We start from the raw sequence: 22,620 nt of genomic DNA, 5'->3' as shown, positions 1-22,620 counted from the left end.
TTAATCAATGGAAAAAATACAAACTTTGTCCTAAAACCTCTCATGTTCAGCTGTTTTCCTCTTTTTTTTTTGCCTTCTTGGCCAGGGTAAAGGGAGTATCTGCCATCAAACAAGAAGACAGCTGCATGTAACTACGACGGTGTTTGCTAGTTCACCTTACATGCATTAATGTAATAACGTGGTTAGCCTAGTCAACGTAAATTACACATGAACAACATTAAGATACTCATGCAGAGAAGAACGGCTGCTGCTGCCATCATCATCCGTCATCATTTCTGCTACACTGGCAGGGCTAGGGGCCAGGACTCTCCTCTTCGAGTTTTTGGGGGATGTTGCTAACTCCAGGTCCGATAACAGGCACCACACCCGCAGTAGATGTGCTCTGTGTGAGGTCTCGCAGCAAGCTATCAAATACGGCGCATTTTTCGGCTTTTAAAAAAACGCTATGCGTCGCCAGGTGTTTCATCAGATTTGAGGTGTTACCTCCTTTGACAGTATCACAGTATCAGCTTAAAGCAATTGTTGCTGCTGAGTTTGCATATTTTGCTGTGAAGTACAGCCAGACTTTTGACCGCTTCGCCTTGGGCATTTTTAATCTGTAGCTCTGCTTTAAAAGAATGTACGTACCTGTAATGTGCGCTGCTTTTTGGTCTGGTTACTACCGTTTATGTCAGATACCGGTACCCATCCCTAGTTGTGATCAGTGTTTACTCAAAAAAGTAAAGTAAAAAAGTTATGACACATATTACACAGAAGACTTTTTTTTTTAAAGTAATGCAGTACGTTACTTAAAAGGAGATTTTTGTGTCAAGGCTGAAATGGATCAGTGTCACACTGGAAAAACACCAGGCGAGGCTTTTCTGCAGCCAGGTGAGCCAGATGAACAGGTTAAGTAGATGTGTGGTGGGCGTGGCTTTTTTAAAAGGAAAAACTAAAATAAATATGTTTTCATTGGGGTTATTCCTTGTGACTAATACTAATTAGTATAATAAACGTATGTCTTTACTTTAGAAGTACAGATACTAGTGTTAAAAATACTCCAGTAAAAGTTGAAGTACTGATTCAACTTCTTTACTCGAGTAAAAGTAAAAAAGTAGAGGCTCTGAAATACTCAAAGAAAGAAAGTAAAAGTAGCTCTTTGGAGGACATTTGTGCAAAGCTAACCGAACCTTGTGCTTTATTAACATAATGATAAGACAAGTAGATGGAAATACAAAGATTTATTTCAGTCTAAAATTGAATTGTAACCAATCAGTTAAGCTTGAATCAGTTAAGTATGAGCATGAGCAGGAAAAGTAAGGAAAATAAAACAAAAAAAATAAATAAATTTAAAAAAAAACATCTCTATTTCCTACATTGTAGAGGGTGACTTTGCCTCTAAACAATAAATGTGTGCCGTCAGGTAATGTGGATTCAGCAGGTGGGGGAACCTAAAATTAGCTGTAATGTCTCAGTGGAAAAGAATTTAAACTCACAATAATTTCTATTGAGAGCTTCAGTAGATTTTCTTAGTGTTCATGAGTTGTTCTGTCCGTTTACTGGCTGTACACCGTTTATGCTGTCTGTTTTCTAGATGGTATAAAGTTGCTATGAAGGGCGAATTCAGTCAGGGAATCATCATCAGCTAACGTTCATATCAATCTCTAACTGTGACCATTAATTCATAGCCACTCTGCACTAGTCACACACTGTTTTTACTCTAAATCCTGTGATGGATTTACATCACAGTAAACACGAGTAAACTAACCTGTTTATCCTGCCCTAGCCTGCAGAGGATTTTACATGTAGTCTTTAAATAACCCAGTTAGCAGCAGGTTTCACAATGTGGAAAAACATGATGTCATATGTACAGATCCAATATTTGATTAGAGAACATGAGGACTTAGATGTAAGCTTTAAATAAGCATCCTTCCATTTAAATTTAAGCTCTCTTCTTCCTCTCCTGTCCTCTTTCATGTTCTTTTCACTCACTGATAGAACATTAAATACACTCATGAGTCACCTGATACACACCTGTGTTTGTGTAGTTTTGAGACTCTTCGCTTTGTCAGTTTTCCTCATAGTTTCACACCTGCATGAAGCAGCCTCACTCTGACAGCTCAACCTTCAAATCACTGTGTCAGCTGATCACTTCCTGTCCTGTGATTGGCTGAGCTTCAGGCCTTCTCTCAGTCAAACTGGAAACAGGGATTGAGACAGTGTGAGGGTTTGTGGAGTGCCACAGTGCTGTAATGAATACTGTAGTGGAAGAAGTTCTTTCACACTCTTCATCCTGGAGCTGCTTTATGTCCATGATCTGCATGGAAACACATCTATGGAGAGGAAATCCAGCTGCTGAGGGTCACATCTGCATCATTGTAGCTACAGTGGATGTTTCAGCGTCAGGACTGAAGGCGGAGCTTTGTGCGTGTCAGGGTGAGGCCGCAGCAGCCGCCTCCAACCGCAGCGCTCGGGCGTGAAACTAGAAGAAAGGAAGTGATCTGTGGCCGGCCGGACTTCATTCCACAGATGTGCTTTAACAAAGTGTGAAGCTGAACTCTGAGCTGTGACAGTGAAGCAGTGTGAGAGTGTCAGTAGATGATCAGCAGAGGAAAGTGAAGCTGCTGTGAGCTGATGTCCTGAAGGGCTTTTAAAGAGTCTCTGAGTTTGACAGGAACATGAAGATGTTTGTGGTGTTTGTGATCCTCCTGCACGGTAAGTACACCTTCCTCTCTCTGCTCTCATCATCAGCTTTTCTTTCATCTCTCTCTCTTTAATGTGTTGAAGTGCATGGCAATGTAAAACAGGAAACACACGACACTGAACTAAACCTACAGTAAACACAAGGGCACTTTTGGTGGTACTGTGTATTATTTCACACAGTCTGGGGTTACTTCAATACAACAGAGATGATCTACTAACATCCAGACTGGCCAACAGCCTGTATCCACAGGCTGTGAGGCTCCTGAACTCTCTGCCCCCCTCTCACGGACAATAACCATATCCAACTTCTTAATAGCAATGAACTGGTCTGCATTGGTGCATCATATCTTTATTCTCTTCCCCCTCCTGCCCCCCCCCTCTTTCTTAAATAGATAACTATCATATCTGATATCATATCTCACAGTACAATAATATTGAATGGGTTGCATTGTTGTATTTTGTCATGTTTCTCAGGTCTTTGTCTGAATTTCTACGAACATTATTGCTAAGGATTGTCTTATTGCATTGGAGTCACACTGGGTTAAATATGTACACTTGGGTTTTAAGGGGTATTTATTATTTTCTTCTTTTTTTTGGGTTGTATGGAAGCCCCAAACGCAATTTCATTGTTCTTGACAATGACAATAAATAAATAAATACTAAATACTAAATACTAAAAGAACAAAACCTAAGAACTAAGTTACTACTGATAATCAGAATTAAGCTGAAACATTGAATAAAGATAATCCGAACAGCACAACTAGAAAAACTGAACATAAATCATGTAAAATAATACAAAACACAAGAAACTGAAAATCCTGGGAGCAGAACCAAAGCAGAAGACCGACCCGGGGTGGCAAGTCAGTGGCAATGACAGAGCAGATCAGGAGCCCCACCGCAGGTCAAGTGGCACTGGCCACATAGGTGAGAAGGCCATCCATGACGGCAAAGATCCTTAGCTAATGGCTGGAAAAGTGGCCGGCGATGGTGTGCCGTGTTTGGACGAGCAGGCCATGCTGGATGTGGACGTGGGCAAGCAGGCCGTGCTAGATTTGGACGAGACGGCGGTGTGAGAGCCGCGGGACCAGACGAGGCAGGAAAAGACGGTGGTGGACCAGGCAAGGCAGGACCAGACGAAGGTGGAGCAGCCTCGGGCAGCTGAAAGGCCGGGGACATGGCTGCTGCAGGTAGTGGAAGTGGTGGCGCTGATGGCGGCGCTGATGGCTGGACAGGCTCAGAGCCTCCAAAGGAGACAGGTGGCTGAAGCAACCCCTTGGGACCTCCAGTGGAGACAGAAGATCGTTGGACGGACCAGTTGGGCCCTGGTGTGTGTAGCAAAAAGTGCTGCAAAAGTTGGTGAAGCACACTCGGTAACCAGGAGAGACCAGAATCCAGGCATTGTAGCCATTTATCTACAGCTCACTAAAACTCCTTTTCAGAATGATCCAGCCACAGGTCAGATAACTTATTCACAGAGTAAATAATATCCTCCTGGAGCTCCTCAGACGGCAAGAGTGCTGCTGGGTCGCTTGTTTGGTTTGGTCGTTCTGTCATGACGTGCTGTGCGGCAGGGAGGATTAGACCCAAATGCAGGATCTCAAAAATGTGACTTAAACCCATAATGTAGCTTGTATTGTGGGAAAAACTCTTCATGAAAATAAAGACTTACTAAAACCAACCAAAACCTCACACTTGAAACTAGAAATTAAACATTAGCCAACTAACAGGAGCACGAAACAAACATACAGCATAGCGACAACATGACGCGATCCAGGGAAAGGAAAACATGGGGATTAAATACACAGTGGAGTAATCAGGGAATTTGAGACAGGAGGAAAACACAAGTGGGAGAAATTAGACGTAACAAGACAAGAGTTATTTTCCACTTTAATGTCTGTCTCCACTGTTCAGCCACAGATCTATAATACATGGTCCAGATGTTAGATGTGCTTTGACATCTGGACCACCAAACACCTGTCAGATCTGTAACTGAGTCATAAATGGGAAGATTAGGTTCCTGGGCTGTAACAGAAATCATTGTGTAGAGACTATTGTGGTGCTGTGGGCGGAGCCTGAATACTGTTAGCTGGTTTCAGTTGTGCATGTGTCAGAAAGATATTTTCTTTAAACAAACCTTGATCCGCGCCTGACACACTGTCATGGTTTTTGTTATTTATGGTTGTAATCCTGAGCTTTTGGAGACGAACAGTTACAGGATAGAGACAAAGTTTTTGTTTGCGGGTTTGACCCACCAGTTACCAACAAATGCTGAGAACATCTCGCCCTGTCTTTCCAAATAAGTCACCAAATACATAAGAACTACAACAAGCAACTATCACATGGTGTACACAGTAGTTAGGAACAGAACGTAGGAGGTAATGTTCTTTGTTGGGTTGTTGTTAGAACTTCTCACTGTTTCAGACTTTGGACTTAGTTTGACATTTTTATGTGATGGACTTCCTGCCTCTGATCTGCGCTGTGTTCTTTTTAATGAGTTGTTAAAATGTTGAATGTTTCTGTCGTTCTGTCTCCTGGTTTCTGTAAATGTGTCTAAACTTGATCTTCACCTTAAAGTGACTCATGGAGTCTCTTTCTGTGTGTCCTCAGTTTCCCAGCATGCCTCAGCTGTGGAGCTGCATGAGGGGGACACGTTCATCCTGCCCTGTCACGTCGACACTTTTAATCTGACTAAATCCACAGTGGTGTGGAGTCGCTCCGACCTCAGTCCTCCAACCGTCCACCAGCGTCAGCTTCAAGGAGACGAACTGAAAGATCAAAACCAGCGTTACAGCGGCCGAACATCCATGAAGGCTGACGCTCTGGAAACTGGAGACCTCAGCCTGAACCTAACCAACCTCCAACTGTCTGACAGCGCCACCTACACCTGCTCCGTCAGAGACTTTGGAGATGAGCTGAGTCGGAGTGATGTACAGCTGCAGGTCAAAGGTCAGCAACAAACATCTGCTGTAGATACATCTGACATCACTCAGATAAAACTTTACTATTTTATTGCTGCATAAATATGTTCACTCAAAAAATATTAGCTTGAGGTATGTTCAATAAAATATATCACCACATTCAGTCAGAGGTCAAAGGTCATGTTTTTCTGAACTTCACAGAACGGTTTCCATCCTGGGCCAAAGCTCTCCTGATTCTGCTGATTTTTCTTTTGGTTTCTGGAAGTCTCATATGTTATTTCCGTCAATATTATAAATCAGGTGAGTGTCCCGTACTATACACAAGTAGAGCTCACACAAACTTGCTCCAGAAGCTGAAAGAGTTGAGAGTTACAAACAGCTGATACAGAGAGCTGAAGAGAAACTTCCAGGTTTGTTCCAGAAGTCAGAAAACCTCCTTCAGACTCAGTCACTGATCAGTGAAACAGCTCCACAACATGACTTTACTAAACAGTGTGTGTGCTTCACTGCATTGAGCTGACACAGAGGCTGCATGTGGACAAGCTGTTCTTTCATTATTTGCAGTTAATCCAGACAAAAGACTCGTTTCTCATATTTCCAAGAGAGACCAGCAGGGGGCAGAAGATGTTACAACAAATACCACTAATAATATAACAAGTAAAGAACCAATATTCATTCAGAATGTTTAAATACTATATTCTGTACAGACCAGTGAACACAAATGTATGAGTTGTGTGCAATAACAGACCAAAACAAGAACACTGACCAAAAGAGCTGTTCTCTCGTTTCTGACAATTTTAGCTCAATTTGTAGATTATTCCAGGAAACCTTATATCCTAAAGCCTTTTTTTTTACGGTGGCCCTGAGAGGCCAAACGGACTGCAACTTCAGAAAACACTTGCAAAAAGAAAAATGCTGCAAAAAGAAAAAAGCTGCAAAAAGAAAAATGCTGCAAAAAGAAAAATGCTGCAAAAAGAAAAACGCTTGCAAAAAGAAAAACGCTTGCAAAAAGAAAAATGCTGAAAAATGCTGCAAAAAGAAAAACGCTGCAAAAAGAAAAACGCTGCAAAAAGAAAAATGCTGAAAAACGCTGCAAAAAGAAAAATGCTGCAAAAAGAAAAACACCTGCAAAAAGAAAAATGCTGCAAAAAGAAAAATGCTGCGAAAAGAAAAATGCTGCAAAAAGAAAAACGCTGCAAAAAGAAAAATGCTGCGAAAAGAAAAATGCTGCAAAAAGAAAAATGCTGCGAAAAGAAAAACGCTGCAAAAAGAAAAATGCTGCGAAAAGAAAAACGCTGCAAAAAGAAAAATGCTGCAAAAAGAAAAGCGCTGCAAAAAGAAAAATGCTGCAAAAAGAAAAATGCTGCGAAAAGAAAAACGCTGCAAAAAGAAAAACGCTGCAAAAAGAAAAACACCTGCAAAAAGAAAAATGCTGCAAAAAGAAAAACGCTGCAAAAAGAAAAACGCTGCAAAAGCACACACAACACAACGGAAATGTTTCTGGGGAGACAATAAGCGGACGGACCAGTTGCATGAACCAAAACATGCTAACAAGTGCACTGGGACTGGGAGACACTTCAAAGAAGTGGAAGCGGAGCAGCCAAAGAGTAAACTTTCAAAAGTAAGTACTGAATGTTATGTCACTTATTTATGTGCAAATGTTTAATAATGAGAAACATTAAAACATTACTGTTGGCCACATGCCGGCAAAGTTATGTGACATTAGCGATGTTTGAACTTTCAGCGTTTACTTTGTTTTAAAGCCTTTATACGCCGTTCAATAGTCGACCTTAATCTTACAGAGAATCTGATGATTTTATGGATAATTAAAGTCAGTCATATATCCACAAACACAACAAGCTGAAAGTCAGTGATGCTGCTCTGTTTGCAGTCCTGAATATCACGGCACAAGCAGGATTCACTGCATTGTTAATGTTAGCTGTGTTATATTGCTGCCTCTGTTCGGTGGTGTCGAGCCAAACGGACTTTAACGTGTGTTTGAACGAGCTGACGGTTCACTCGTTAAGCTGAAAGAAAGATGCTTTAATCACAGCAGTCACACATGTGTCCACTGTACCATCTGGGAACTCTTCTTGTGTAGCACTCGTAATAACACAAACACTAAATCCTCCTTCTCTGGTGCTGTTGTGTAGCAGTGTGTACACCTGAGACTGTCACCTGTCTGTCTGTCCTGCACTCTCTCTCTGTTTCTTTCTGATTGTGGAATAAAAGTATGAACATGTGTTTATAAGTTACACTTGTGTTTGAATCCTGCAGCTTATCACACATTTGATTTCCATGTGTGACGACTGCAAGTGTCCAGAGTGAGGACAGACTGAGGGACCCACTGCTGCACATCATCTGTGAGGCTTTGCACCCCTGATGATCCACCAGGACAAACTCAGCAGTGTGTGAGGAGGAGGAGGAGGAGGAGGAAGAGCCAGCAGCAGCTGACAGATGGAGAGAATAGACAGACTGTTCCCTGTTTGTGAAGGACTGCTAGGAAAGTTTAACATAACTAATTGTCTGTCCTGAATCAGTCTTATTAGGTAATGTTCAAATAATGTGATCATCCCAGTGTTTTCAGTGTGGGAGAAAGTACTCAGGGCCTTCAAGTTACACACTATGAAAGGCAGCAACAAGTTTAATGTTCAGAAACCTAAAGTATGTATCAGCAGCAGAATGGAGCTAAAAATAAATGTTTGTTACAGTTCTATGAAGCTTTGAGGATTTTGGATCAGTAGCTGCTGTGTTTGTTGCATCATATTGCTGTAATTGTTTATATGCTTTATATATTCTGAGGTAAGTTGATCTATAGTGTTACATCATATTCTATAAGGATGTTATGTGTTTGTAGACTTTCTGCCCAGTTTGACCCATTTAGCAGACGTCAGCCTGTTTAAGGCTCTGATGTCTATTCTGTGTGACTTACAGCAGTTATGACATGGTCTGATTTTCTCACCCAATAAAGGAATATTTCATATATCAGTCTACTCTTCATTCTATCAGAAATAGTTATCACAGCTTGTACATTTGCTTTTTATAAATATATGTAAGCAATGAGCCAAATTTAGTAATGGCAACATACTGAAGGAACAACATTTGTCTCTTATATATGATACACCTATATATGCACTGTCAAAGATACTTGTCTTTGAGTGAAGATTTAAGGTGATAAGACATGTAAATAACTGCAACTTGAATCTGTACTGGGCTCAGTATTTGACACAGAGTTCATGTTCACTGCTGTAATAGCTAATAATGATTAATATAATAACTATAATATTGGCCATATTATATTTACATTACCAAAGTGATATGACTTTAGTCTCATGAACAACATCAGCTAATTGTTATTTACTAGCTAATCTTAAATGACTGTTCAGTTCAGAAATGAAGCCCAAAAATCATGTTTTGCTGTCCTGTGGTCTCAGCCTCAGATACTTATCAAATCACACAAAGCTCTTGTAGAAACAAACAAATGAACAAAATATGTTCTCCTTCATTTCTGTCAAACCAAGTTGTATGACACGTTTCCAGCGGTTAGTATCATGGTTGCTAGGCAACCTGGGAAGCTCGACAGAGACTAGACCGTCCCATACAGACAAACTTGCCGTTTATTTTGTAAATCGAGCTCAACACTGCCCCTAGCGTCCGGGAGCACTTCCGTTGTGTTTTGGAGTTTGCAAGTGTTTTGGAGTTTGTACATGAGTTGTCTCTAGGGGCCACCGTAGATAGGCCACGTGAAACCAGATTCGTGTTAAACAATATAGGGGGAGGAAAATGCACCATGTCAACAGGTATCAGGCTGTGATGTTCTCCTTTATAGTGGACAGAAATTATTATTTTTTGGAGTGGCACAGATAATTTGTGGCATCTTATTGAATGCAGAACAGCTGATTGTTCTGTAAATAGTTTGAAATGGTTATTTAAAAAAGGGGTAAAAGGTTAATGGCTGCAAATAACTGTTGTTTGCAAAATTTGTACATATGATTTTAAAACTGACAATTTATATTTGCATTTAAAGTTATGAAATAGGATTCATTAAACATGTTTGTGGTTGTTACAGTAAAAAATATAACTTTTTCTACTCTGATTTTAATTTTTATTTTATTTTAGATCAACTGTGTTAATACAGTATATCTAAATGAAAACCTGACTGTAAATTCAGGCATGTGAGGTTGTGTTGAAAAGGATGATACCAAACAAGGCAAAGTAAATAGTTTTTAAGGGTGAAATGAAGAGGTCACATCAAAATTATACCCTGGACCCAGAGGGTTAAACATTTTTTTAAAGTAACACAATAGTTACTTTTCAAGTAATTAATTACTTTTAGAATATTGTAACTCAGTTACTAACTCAGTTACTGTTTTTGAAGAGGTAACTAGTAACTATAATTAGTTACGTATTCAAAGTAGCTCGCCCAACACTGGTAGTTGGTAACATCTGAATTATCCATTCAGCAAAGGAAAATACACAGATTTCCATATTTCAGGGATTTCACTGTTTAAACGCTTACATTAAAAATACAGGTTAGTGGTTCTGCCAGATATCAGCAATCACACATTGGTCACTGATATTTGCAAAAATACCAATATGGACATGTTAGTGAAAAATAAATCAGTAGGGTTTAATTTCACATAAAGGTCAAGTATGTAAAGAATTTGGAAGAAGGAAATTAGATGTCCTCCAGGCCTTTATCTTCTTAAGACATGCCTGTAACTGATTGATTTGAATGATATCAGAAATAAAAATCAAATGCATAGCATATGCATGGTAATCAAATAAATGTATGAATAATTTTTGTGTGCAAAGAAAACTCCTCATTTACATAAACAAACTGGAATCTATCAGATGTGATTCAAATCACTGCAGTGAATTCCCTTTAATAACTCTGGTGTGTTCTAGTGTTTGCAGTAAAATGTTGTGGTCTACACTGAGGTCTAACAGGACAAGCACAGGAATAAGTCCACTATAACAGGTCATAAGGAGAACATTAGTAACTTCACTACAGCTCATGTTGTGCTTTGTTGTCCTCTCAGTTTATAAGGTGGTGGTGAATTCAGAGGTGGAGTCTGTCCAACTGATCTGCAAAACCACAGTTTGCCTGCCTAAAGATGCTAAAGTGGAGTGGAAGGATGCAAACAACAGGAAGGTCCACATGTATGAGAATGGCTCTGACCAGCCTGAAGAACAGGACGATAAATACAAGAACCGAACAAAGATGAAGAGAAACTTACTGGAACCTGGAGACCTCAGTCTGACCCTGAAACAGCCCACAGATGGAGACAACTCCACCTACACCTGCACTGCCTACAGCAGGGAGGGAAACATCCTGATGAAGAAACAAGTGAATCTCACTGTCAGAGGTCAGTGCTGTAGATACAGGTCAAAGGTCAGAGGTCAGACTCATGATGGTGGTTCAGTCTCAGTGGCTCCATCCAATAATGTTACAGTGTTAGCATGTCTGATGTTTGTGGCTGTTTTGGTTTTTATTTGATTTCCAGCCAAATGTAAAAGCTTCAGCAGATGAACTGTAGGAGCAAAGTTCATGTGTGAGACTTCATCTGAAAGGTAACATCTTCTAGTTTCTGAACATGTGTTTGTTTAGCATGTGGCTAAAACACAGGCTAAGCTAAGTCAGCTCAAATCTCAGTAACAACCTTCTTTGGTCCTCATCTATAATCAGTCATATCTGAGTCACAATAACTAGAAGATGATTTCTAGCAGAAGTGTGAACATCTCCACATCCTTTCTCCATGTTATCATCCAAAGCTGTGTGAAGTTTCAGAGCTCTGCAGCTAACAGAGACTTTCAGTTTGCTGCTCTCTTCCTCTGACAGCTCCATTCTTAGGGAGCGTTAGTTCTCTGTTTCACTTTATTCCACTTATTCAGTCTGATGTTCTCTGATCTGTTTCTCTTGTTTAGTGTCTTAAAGGCTGCCAGTGCCTCTCTTTGCTTTAACCAACCTTTCTCTTTATTTCTAAGCTTTTTAAGGACTTTACCTGATGCATCAACCTTTGAAAATGGAAAGAAATCAGTCAGATTCATGGCTGCATCACAGTGTCACATGTAGTTCTCCACATCAGCTGGATTATATCTATAGCAGCAAACAGCAGCTGATGCACAAATCTTTGTCTGTGTGAATAAAGTTAGATCAGTTCAAATACAGTGGAACCCTGACTTACAAAATTAATTCGTTCCCGAGGGTCTTTTGTAAGTCGAAGCACCCATTACGCCTTTTGAGTGAACAATAGGCTATAGGCTAATTACTAACTGCAACAACAATACGTCATTCAAGTGGAACAGTGAAGCGCAAGTACAAAAGCTAAGGGGTTGTCACATGATTCAGAAGGCATTCTGGGCATTCTGGGCTCAGCCAATCAGAGCCAGCGGATTTCGTTACGCCGGCATTTTGCCGTAACGCAGGCAGAGATATTGCATTCAAGTGCCTTCGTAAGTTGAATTTTTCATTAAATGGGGTATTCGCAAGTCAGGATTCCACTGTAGTTTGTTGCTCTGCACTTGAAAGCAGCATGTACAGTTCACGAGTGAACCGCACAGAGCTTCAGACTATCTAATGCTCTGTTCACTAAGGTTAGCAAGTTTAATGACAAGTAAAGGACATTTAAAGACTTCCGTGAGGGAAATACTTGTTTTTGATTAATCTGAAGTGTTTCGATAGGTCTCTGTGAGTTAAAAAGTAGGGTTAGCATGTAAGAACAAAAAATAACAAAAAATAATTTCCCCCAGGGATCAATAAAGTATTCTGATTCTGATTCTGATTCTAAGCCTGCTAAAAGTGTTAGCACATGTTTCTATTATCAATACTGTATGTGTCACGGTCCTGGGTCTCCTGACCCAGCGTTTTTAGTTCTTTGTGATTTTCGTATTATTGTACTTGTGTGTGACTTATTCTATGGCTTCTAGTTTTGATCCCTTGCCCTTCATGTCTCCCTGTGTGCCCCTCTGTGTATCTGTGAGCCCTCGTCTCTCCTTATGTTTTATTCCATGCTTCCCCTGCCCATTATGTCTAAGTTCTCCCCGTGCTCTCTTCCCCCTGTGTGCCCTCTATGTATTTATGAGCCCTCGTCCCCTTTCGTGTTTATTCCGTGTCTCCCCTGCCCGTTACGTTGGTGTTCTACTCGTGCTCTCTCTCCTCTGTACTTCCTGTTTCACCTCTCCCGTCAGTGTTCAGTTCACCCCGCCCTGTCTCGTTATGATTATCAGTGTCACCTGTGTTCCCCGTGTGTTCCCACTTCCCTCGTTAACCCTCTGTGTATTTCTGTCTGCGTCTCCCTCTGTTCAGTGTGACGTCGTCCCTCATGTTGTGTGGATCTCCCTGTGTCTCTCCGCGTATGTTAGTTTACTTTTCCCAGTTTAGTTTTGTATTTCCTATGTTCGGCCATTCCAGCATTAAAGCTGTGATTTTGAGTTTCATCCCCGTGTCTGTGAGTTTTGCGTTTGGGTCCTCCTCCTGCCTGCCACACAGCCGAGCCTTGACAGTATGAGATTTAATTTTGGTTGAGGCTTTTGTTGATATTTTGATTAATATTCTTGATTAATGATGATCAATATCCCTGATATAAGATAAGATAAGATAAGATAAGATAAGATGACCTTTATTAGTCCCACAGGTGGGAAATTTGTTTTGTTACAGCAAAAGTGCAAAGTTATGTAGCAGAAATTAGAAAACACTGGAATGCAATAAAATAAAATAAAATACTATATACAGTAGAATAAAATACAATAGAATAAAATAATATATACAATAGAATAAAATAGAAATACAAATGCTATATACAACTGAGTAAGAAAATACAAAAGTACAACTGAGTAAGAAAATACAAAAGTACAACTTCGTCAGAAGAAGAATTGTACAAGAATTGCACATATAGCAGTCTTATTGCACGTGTGAGGGTTTGATCAGCTGCAAAAGTCTTTGTTGTGGAGTCTGACAACAGTGGGGAGGAAAGACCTGCAAAATCTCTCCGTCCCACACCGTGGGTGCTGCAGCCACTGAATGAGCTGCTCAGTGCTGTCACAGTCTCCTGCATGGGGTGGGAGATGTTGTCCAACAGGGATGACAGCTTAGCCGCCATTCTCCTGTCACTCACCACCTCCACTGGGTCCAGAGGGCATCCTAGAACAGAGCTGGCCCTTCTGATCAGCCTGTTCAGTCTCTTCCTGTCCCCGGCAGAGATGCTGCCGCCCCAGCAGACCACACCATAGAAGATGGCTGAAGCCACCACAGAGTCATAGAAGGAGTGGGCCCTCTACTCCAAACGACCTGAGTACAGCCTGCTCTGCCCTTTCCTGTAGAGGGCATCTGAATTATGAGTCCAGTTTGTTGTTCAGATGAACACCAAGGTACCTGTAGCTGTCCACAGCCTCAATGTCCATACCTTGGATGTTCAGTGGTTGCAGTGGAGGATGCTTGTGCCTGCAGAAGTCTACCACCAGCTTCTTGGTTTTACTGGCGTTGATCTGGAGGTAGTTCAGCTGGCACCAGTCCACAAAGTCCTGAGTCAGTCAGCTGTACTCCTTGTCGTCCCCATCAGTGATGAGGCCGACTATTATGATATTTAACAAGGGGTAAATACTTGGTCTTTTATTCTATCATTTTAATAATTTTACACGCTGCTTAAAACAAAGTATAACATCCACCCACTCTGAATGGTATAACAAATTTAACAAAACCACCCAAAGCAATTAATAATAATCTTACCTTTACAATGACATCTGGAAGGTTGGCTGTCATTCTAGAGAGGTCAGGGCAAGCGTCTTTGACCTCAGGCTTGTGAGTGTTGGTAGTAAAGCCCCATAGGTGCACTCATCCTCTTGTAAGATGTCGAGAGCCACTGTCAGGGGCTTCATCACCGTACAGTACTCTTTCAAGAACTGGTACTCCCTTTCATTAAGTCACTTGATTCCCAGCTTTACACACAGGGGATTAAAATCATTCAAGGGAATTGTGATGATTCTAGAAATGGCCTCATACAGGGAATTCCACCTTGTGGATGTCGGTACCATTAGTTTCCTCTGGCTGACTTCCTCTACCTGTTCAGAGGCTAATGTTGATCGACTTGCTTTAGTCCAAAGAGCAGAACATTTTGCAATGCTACTCCTATATACAGCCTTGGTGTCTCCATAGGAATTTAGTTGCTTGTCAACATCGCTTGTTAAAATCAAGTTAATTGTGTGCGATGCACATCTGTAGTGTGGAGGGAGGCCAAACTGTGCATCACCACATGGGGTTGAAAGAGCTTCCTTGACATCAGTAAAGGTCGGTTCCTCGTCATTACCTTCTTCCTTTTCAGATTCAGACTCCAAATGACAGGGCTGACATACTCTGAATGCTTTGGCAAAATTGGATGCATTATCCGTTACAGTGGCAATAACTTTGCCTTGTAGTCCATATGATGAATGGATTTCTTCAATCTCTGCTCCAATTACATCATAGGTATGGCTGCCTCTAATTCTGTTGTATGCTAGGGCGGCCTTGTTGCGTTGTAATGTGGAATTAATCCAGTGAACCCATAAAACGTTTATTATTTACTGTCCAGATGTCAGCAGTGGTGGAAACAAACTCTACCTCTTCGAGTGTAGCCTTCAAGTTAGAGTTCATTTTGTCATATTCTCTCTCAAGGTATCTTACAAATGACTTTCTCTGGGGCAGCTTGACATCACTTTTAGTTGGTATTTTTTCTACGATGCATCGGAATGATTCAGAGTCTACAGTGGAAATTGGCAACATGTCCTCGACAATATAGGCAGCAATGAGCTTCTTCAGTTCAGTGACACTAAGTCCTGTCACTCTTACGTCTAGTTTAACCTGTTTAGTAGGAGTGGGTTCATCTGAGGTTTGCCCAGTGGAAGTAGATGTGGTAGCCACAGCGGTCATGTCAGTGGGGGGATCCTGTTTTTTTTTTGTTAATTTAACATTCCTGTGGCAGTGTGCTAGGTGCTTGCTCAGGTTGGAAGTGGAATTTTTCGATGTAGAAAGAAGTTTTCTTCCGATGCAGAGTGTGCAATGAATGCTTATGTTTTTGTCGCTCTTTAAAGAGTCAAATTGAAAGCAATGTCGGTATTTCCAAGTATTAAATGCTGCACGATTGAACTCTATCCCTCGCTCCATGTTTTCTATTGTTGATTTACAGACGTGCTACCACAGCCGTCGCACCCGCTTGCGTCATTGTCAGGAGACACTCTCACAAACAAAATCATAGTTTAGTAATGCAGTAACGCAGCGTTCTTACGGGAAAGTAAGTATAATCTAATTACTTTTTTACAATTGTAATCCCTTACTTTACTCATTACTTGGAAAAAAATAATGTAAAGTTACAAAAAGTAAAGTTACAAGTAACGTGTTACTGCCCATCTCTGGTGATAGAAACACTCAGACTTTGTTTCTCTGCTTCATTAAGTCAAATCTGGCCCTCAGAGACTGAATAAAGTCCTGTCCCACTAACAGCAGCTCCAACAGTCTAGGGATGGGTACCGGTATCCGGTGCCATGATGGCACCGGTTCTGACATAAACAGTAGTAACCAGACCGAAAAGCAGCGCACATTTCGGTGCTTTTTTTCCTGAGTTGTGATACACTTTAGATTCTAGCCAATCATTTTACGTTTCCGAGGATAGTAGGCGGGCCCAGGTAGGTACATTCTTTTAGAGCAGAGCTACAGATTAAAATGCCCAAGGCAAAGCGGTCAAAAGTCTGGCTGTACTTCACAGCAAAATATGCAAACTCAGCAGCCTGCAACAAGTGCTTTAAGCTGATACTGTGATACTGTCAAAGGAGGTAACACCTCAAATCCGATGAAACACCTGGCGACGCATAGCGTTCTTTTTAAAAGCCGAGAAATGCGCCGTATTTGATAGCTTGTTGCGAGACCTCACACCGTGCACATCTACTGGGGGTGTGGTGCCTGTTATCGGACCTGGAGTTAGCAACATCCCCCAAAAACCCGAAGAGGAGAGTCCTGGCCCCTAGCCCTGCCAGTGTAGCAGAAATGATGAGGATGATGATGGCAGCAGCAGCTGTTCTTCTCTGCGTGATTAGCTTAATGTTGTTCGTGTGTAATTTACGTTGAGTAGGCTAACCACGTTATTACATTAATGCAGTAAGGTGAACTAGCAAACACCGTCGTAGTTACATGCGGCTGTCTTCTTGTTTGATGGCAGATACTCCCTTCACCCTGGCCAAAAAGGCTAAAATGATCAAAGAAAAAGTGGGAAACAGCTAAACATGAGAGGTTTTTGGACAAAGTTTGTGTTTTTTGCATTGTTTAAGCACTGCTTCCAGCCAAGAGTGATGCCATATATGCCCCATAGCTGCAGAAAAGGCTAACATTGTTATCTTTTTACAAAAAAACATCTGAACATGAGAGGTTTTTGGACCAATTTTATGTTCACCATTCTTTAAGCACCAGTTTGAGCACCGTTTAAGCACCAGCACCATTTCAAAAGTACCGGTTTGGCACCGGTATCGGATAAAACCTAAACGATACCCATCCCTACTGTTCACTGCTTTCTTCCTGTCAGTCTTCATCTTTCTGCTGCGTCTCCTCTTCACACTGACCACTTTCTATCTAACAGTGAGCTCCCAGTGAAGCAGCAGCATTCAGCCTGTTAGAGTCAACACAAATGTCTCCATCCAAGCTCATGTTGTGCTTTATTGTCCTCTCAGTCACCCGGGTAGTGGTGGATTCAGGGGTGGAGTCTGTCCAGCTGCCCTTCAATACCACACTTCACCTGCCTGACGATGCTAAAGTGGAGTGGATGGACAGAGGCAGCAGGATGGTCTATGTTTATCATAACGGCTCTGACCAGCCTGAAGAACAGCACCAGGTTTATAGAGACCAAACGAAGATGAATGAAGACCTGCTGAAAACTGGAGACCTCAGTCTGACCCTGAAATATCCCACAGGCTGGAATACAGACAGCTACACCTGCACCGTCTACAGCAGGGAGGGAAATATCCTGCTGAAGAAACAAGTGGAGCTGAAAGTCAGAGGTCAGTGCTGTAGATACAGGTCAAAGGTCAGAGGTCATGCAAGAGTTTATTCTCTAAACATTTTAAGTTTGAATCTTTTTTCAGTTCATTCAAATAATATAAATTCTTTGATGCCGTTGTCTAAAAGCCAAAACTTTTAGGGGGAGCAACTGTACGTTTAATTGAACAGACCAAGACTAAGAGTCCCCACAGTGGGAGTCCATGATGGCTCAAAGTCTCTGATCCTAACTGTTCCTGAGCCTCTCCCCCTGCCTCCTCTTTGGATCTTCTCCTCCTCTGTAACATGAGGAAACATGCAGAAATGATTGAGTCAGCATGCTATTCATCACATGCTTCACCATATTTTTCTGTCTTCGGGTTGGAAGGAAGTTGGTTTGGAAACATATTCAGCGAAGCTTCATCTCCTGCTTTGTGTTTGTGTGGGCGCCATCCTGATGACATCCAGTTTGTGCTCCACTGGGTGATGAGAGTCAAACCTTATACAATGAACCATATGTGGTGGTTTATGGTACATATCAACTTTTAAATGTCCCCCATTACTGATGGACATCTCACAGTCTAAGAAGGCTAACCTGCTACTTTTCATATCCTCCCTGGTGAATTTGTGTAGGTCCACCAGGTTAATATAATCAGTGAATTGTGGTACATCCTCAGGTTTAGATTTTACCTAGATGTTATTCACGTACCTCAACTAATCACTTGGTGTTGTTCCAGGGCAGTATAATAAACCCCCCTTTTCCACTTCTTCCATGTACAAGTTGGACACAATGGATGAAAATGAAGAACCCATGGTATACCCATGTTTCTGCCAGTAGTACTGACCCTTGTATGTGAAATAGGTGGAATTAAGACAGTTCCAAGAGCAAACACACTTGGTCAGTAATGAGAGTGATTCTGTTGATGGTATTGGGGTCATCCTGTAATCTTTTATGAACTACCTCCAACGCTTCAGTAATTGGAACACAAGTGGAGAGAGATGTAACATCCCAATGGTACATCTTTCAATGCTGTGATTGCAGCCAATCCTCAAATCTCTGTGAATAGTATTCATGGTCATCGATGAGTAGTCATTGATCAATGGTCGTAGATCAGTGGTCATGACAATTTGCATATTAATGGTCAAAAACTGACCCCCCCCCCCAGCCTATTGGCAGCACGGTGGCATGGTGGTTAGCACTGTTGCCGCACAGCAAGGAGGTCCTGAGTTGAATTCCAACATCAGGCCGGGGTCTTTCTGTGTGGAGTTTGCATGTTCTCCCTGTGTTTGCGTGGGTTCCCTCCGGGTACTTCGGCTTCCTCCCACTGTCCAAAGACATGCAGTTTGTGGGGATAGGTTAATTGGAAAATCCAAATTGTCACTAGGTGTGAATGTGCGAATGGTTGTCTGTCCCTGTGTGTTGGCCCTGCAACAGACTGGCGACCTGTCCAGGGTGTACCCCGCCTCTCGCCCTATGACAGCTGGGATAGGCTCCAGCGCCCCCCGCGACCCTGAAAAAGGATAAGTGGAAGCGAATGGATGGATGATGAGTAGTCATTGATCAATGGTCGTAGATCAGTGGTCATGACAACTTGCATATTAACTCATTCACTGCCATTGACGTCTATAGACGTCAATTGAAAAACTTACGTTGACTGCCATGAAAATGGCTGGCAGTGAATGAGTTAATGGTCAAAAACTGACACCGCCCCCCAGCCTATTGTTCATTCGCAGTCAGCTGAGAAGACACTTGGATGACTGACAAAACATTTCTCCCACTGAAAACCCTATGTCCAGATGAACACGACCAACTTTTTTGTGATTTCCTCCTTTCGATGTGGAGGAGTAGCATCTCTACTCTGAGCACTCCAAATATCAACACTTCACCGAGTTCTTTTGATTCCTCAGAGGCATCCGATGGAACACAAAACACTGCTCAGTAGACCATTTAACACTTTATTTTTTTTTAACATTACTTCTAGAAGGGAGATGCGTCCTACATGACACGTTGCAGCAGATCTCAAAATGGTGACGCGCACCTGACAGTTTTATTCCCGGCCACCCCATTCTAGTCTAAACAACAGCATTTCAGTAACTTTTGACTACTAGATGGTTCCCTCTTATCTACTGCTCTACAGGCAAATATGTGTGAGACTCTACGACTGAAGGACACGTATTCTAATGCCTTTATTATTCAGGGTTGTGTCCACTCAACACTACTTCTATATGATCATATGGAAGTTTGGAATAATATGAGATTAATAAAAGGCACAGTAATAAAGCACTTCAGGTAAGATCATTCCAACATCCCCTCTTTTGGTCTCCCCCCATGGTAGACCAACACTACTGCAAGTCATCAAACATAATATCAGCGGATTGACCCTTCCTGGTTCTCAAAAGTGGCATCATGTGGTCTGCCTCGGCATCAGAACCTCCCACAGCCTGATTAATCACTATTACCAATTACAGATACAAAGAAAAACCCAACAATCATATGACCCTCTACGAGCAAGCACTTTGGCGACAGTGGGAAGGAAAAACTCCCTTTTAACAAGAAGAAACCTCTGGCAGAACCAGGCTTAGGGTTGAGGGTGCTAACACCCTTACCTTCAATAAGCCCTCTATGGTCTCCGCCATACCCTCCTCTGCCTCAGGTCTGTGACGGTATTGCGGATGCCAAATCGGGACTTCCTTCTCCAACTCAGAAGTCACGTGGTTAAGCCGAACAACCAGCCTCCCTTGAGAGCAGGGGTCGTCAACTTCAGGCCTCGAGGGCCGGTGTCCTGCAGTTTTTAGATGTGTCCATGATCCAACACAGCTGATTCAAATGGCTAAATTACCTCCTCAACATGTCTTGCAGTTCGCCAGAGGCCTGGTAATGAACTAATCCTTTGATTCAGGTGTATAGACCGAGGGTGAAGGCAACAGCGTAGACATAGAGGACAGCTACAAGTACCTGGTGATCCCACAGGCACACCAACAGTGTGATTAATAAAGAAATGTTTGAACCGTGCTTTCTCAGTCTGCGCCTGAGTCCAAAGATTGTCCAAAGAATCCAAATTATCCTTGTATGTGTGACGTCTTCTCTCTTTGTTTCTAAATGAATGTTTTGGAGTGGTTCAGCAGTTTATTCCACATTTGTATTCAAGAAAGTGGATAACAGTGAAAAGCTCATCTGGTTATCACTTTTAATTTTGTGTTTGATGTCCTCTCAGTCCCCCAAGTGGAGGTGGAGGATGGGGTGGACTCTCTCCAGCTGCCCTTCAATACCACAGGTCTGCTTGAAGACGCTATAGTGGTCTGGAAGGATGGGAAATCCAGAATGGTCCACATGTATCAGAATGGCTCTGACCAGCTTAAAGAGCAGCACCAGGTTTACAGAGACCGAACAAAGATGAATGAAGACCTGCTGAAAACTGGAGACCTCAGTCTGACCCTGAAACATCCCACAGACTGTGACGGTGGAGCTTTCATCTGTGAAGTTTGGAGGAATGGAGACATTTTCAGAGCAAAACCATTGCTGCTTAAACCCAAAGGTTTGAACCATTGTTTACTTTTTTCCTTGTATGCCACTAAGAACAGACTGCCCTGACATCAATGTAAAAAAATTTACTTTGATGCTCCATTTAATGCATGACTCTCTAACTGTTATTTATCACAATGGAAATTACAAAAGTTTCAACTACATTCAAGACTAAAAACAGATGTTACGTAAGGCCCAAAATGGCCTCCATACAAGAAGGTAGTAGCTCTAATATTGACCAGTAACGAATCACAATCACACTTTGTACAGCTCATGTTGTGTTCGTTGTCCTCTCAGTCTGTCAGGTGGAGGTGGAGGAGGGGGCGGAGTCTGTCCAGCTGCCCTTCAAAACCACACAAAACCTGCCTGAAGATGCTACGGTGGTTTGGAAGGACCAAATCAATAACAAGGTCCACGTGTATGAGAACGGCTCTGACCAGCCTCACAGACAGGACCGGCTTTACAGAGACCGAACAAAGATGAATGAAGACCTGCTGAAAATTGGAGACCTCAGTCTGACCCTGAAACACCCCACAGAATGGGACAGTGGGAGATACGAGTGTGGTATCTACAGCAAGGACGTCTGGATCAGGGTGAAAACTTTGCTGCTGAAAGTCAGAGGTATCTGTCTGTCTCTCTCTCTCTTCATGTTCACGTCTGTATTTCCCTGTCTGACTGTGTTGTGTCTCCTCTGCAGGGAGAGTTCAGGTCCAGGATCAAACAGGGGACATCAGGAACAGAAGCAGCTCCATTGATCCGACTCCTCTGATGGCTGATCAATCAGTTTGATCTGTGTGTTCTTTGATTATTGATCAGTGATGTCAGAGTGGAGTCAGTGTGATGTTGTTGTTGTGTGTTTGAGACTTTTAGTGTCCATGAAGGTCTCTGCTGCCGTAGATCCTCTGAACTGTGACAGAGGTCTCACTCTGGAGGAAACTCAGAACTTTTCAGCAGCTCCTCCATCATGGAGGACGTTCCCTCACTGTAACAGGTGGAGGAGCGAGGAGAGGAAGCACAGGTGGATCCTCTGTGGTAATGGAAATGAGCAGTTTAGCTCAAATCTGGCAGGTTTCCATCTTCTGTTTTTATCCTTATGTCCATGAACATGAACACTGTCCCTGTCAAATAAATCCCGAAAAAAAAAAGATACAAAGATCAGATTTACTGAGCATCATCAGCGTGTCAGCAGCTAACTGCATCTTCAAATAAATAAATGTTTCTAATGAGTGGTGATAAGAGGAGATATGGTGAGCAAGTGACATGAAACTTTAAAAACTGACTTCCTTCACTTTTCCTTCCAGTGTTAAAAAACTTCCATGTAATGATTTGGTGGAAAAATGAGACATTTGACATTTGTTTGAATTTCAGACTTTTAACTGAGCGGCAATAAGTAAGCAAATAGAGCAAATTAATGCTGATGTTTATCAAATGTGAAGTGGAGTTTTCATCTTCTTTTGCTGCTGGTTCAGTAAATTTTGGTCAAAGAGTTACAAAACCTGCAG

General features: G+C 42.0%; 2 protein-coding genes across 2 annotated transcripts in view; both read left to right on the top strand.

The window, feature by feature from the left end:
• LOC112431854 (uncharacterized) overlaps window positions 1-22,620 on the top strand; it is a 179,889-nt gene that overhangs the window by 10,827 nt on the left and 146,442 nt on the right. The window lies entirely within an intron of this gene.
• LOC106676169 (uncharacterized) lies at window positions 2,474-22,397 on the top strand. The gene is made up of 8 exons (XM_076879235.1): window positions 2,474-2,694; window positions 5,290-5,628; window positions 5,802-5,900; window positions 10,643-10,969; window positions 17,292-17,618; window positions 20,811-21,131; window positions 21,416-21,739; window positions 21,816-22,397. Exons 1-8 carry the CDS (start codon window positions 2,658-2,660, stop codon window positions 21,905-21,907), a joined length of 1,866 nt encoding a protein of 621 aa, XP_076735350.1. The 5' UTR covers window positions 2,474-2,657; the 3' UTR covers window positions 21,908-22,397.

This window comes from Maylandia zebra, linkage group LG3, assembly GCF_041146795.1.
Source record: "Maylandia zebra isolate NMK-2024a linkage group LG3, Mzebra_GT3a, whole genome shotgun sequence".
NCBI lineage: Eukaryota > Metazoa > Chordata > Actinopteri > Cichliformes > Cichlidae > Maylandia > Maylandia zebra.
This window is presented reverse-complemented; position numbering and strand designations above follow the sequence as displayed.

Coding starts and splice junctions, on each gene's coding strand:
- LOC106676169 (XM_076879235.1), top strand. CDS start 2,658: ATGAAGATGTTTGTGGTGTTTGTGATCCTCCTGCACG. Junction 5,629..5,801: donor TGTACAGCTGCAGGTCAAAG/GTCAGCAACAAA, acceptor TGAACTTCACAG/AACGGTTTCCATCCTGGGCC. Junction 17,619..20,810: donor AGTGGAGCTGAAAGTCAGAG/GTCAGTGCTGTA, acceptor ATGTCCTCTCAG/TCCCCCAAGTGGAGGTGGAG.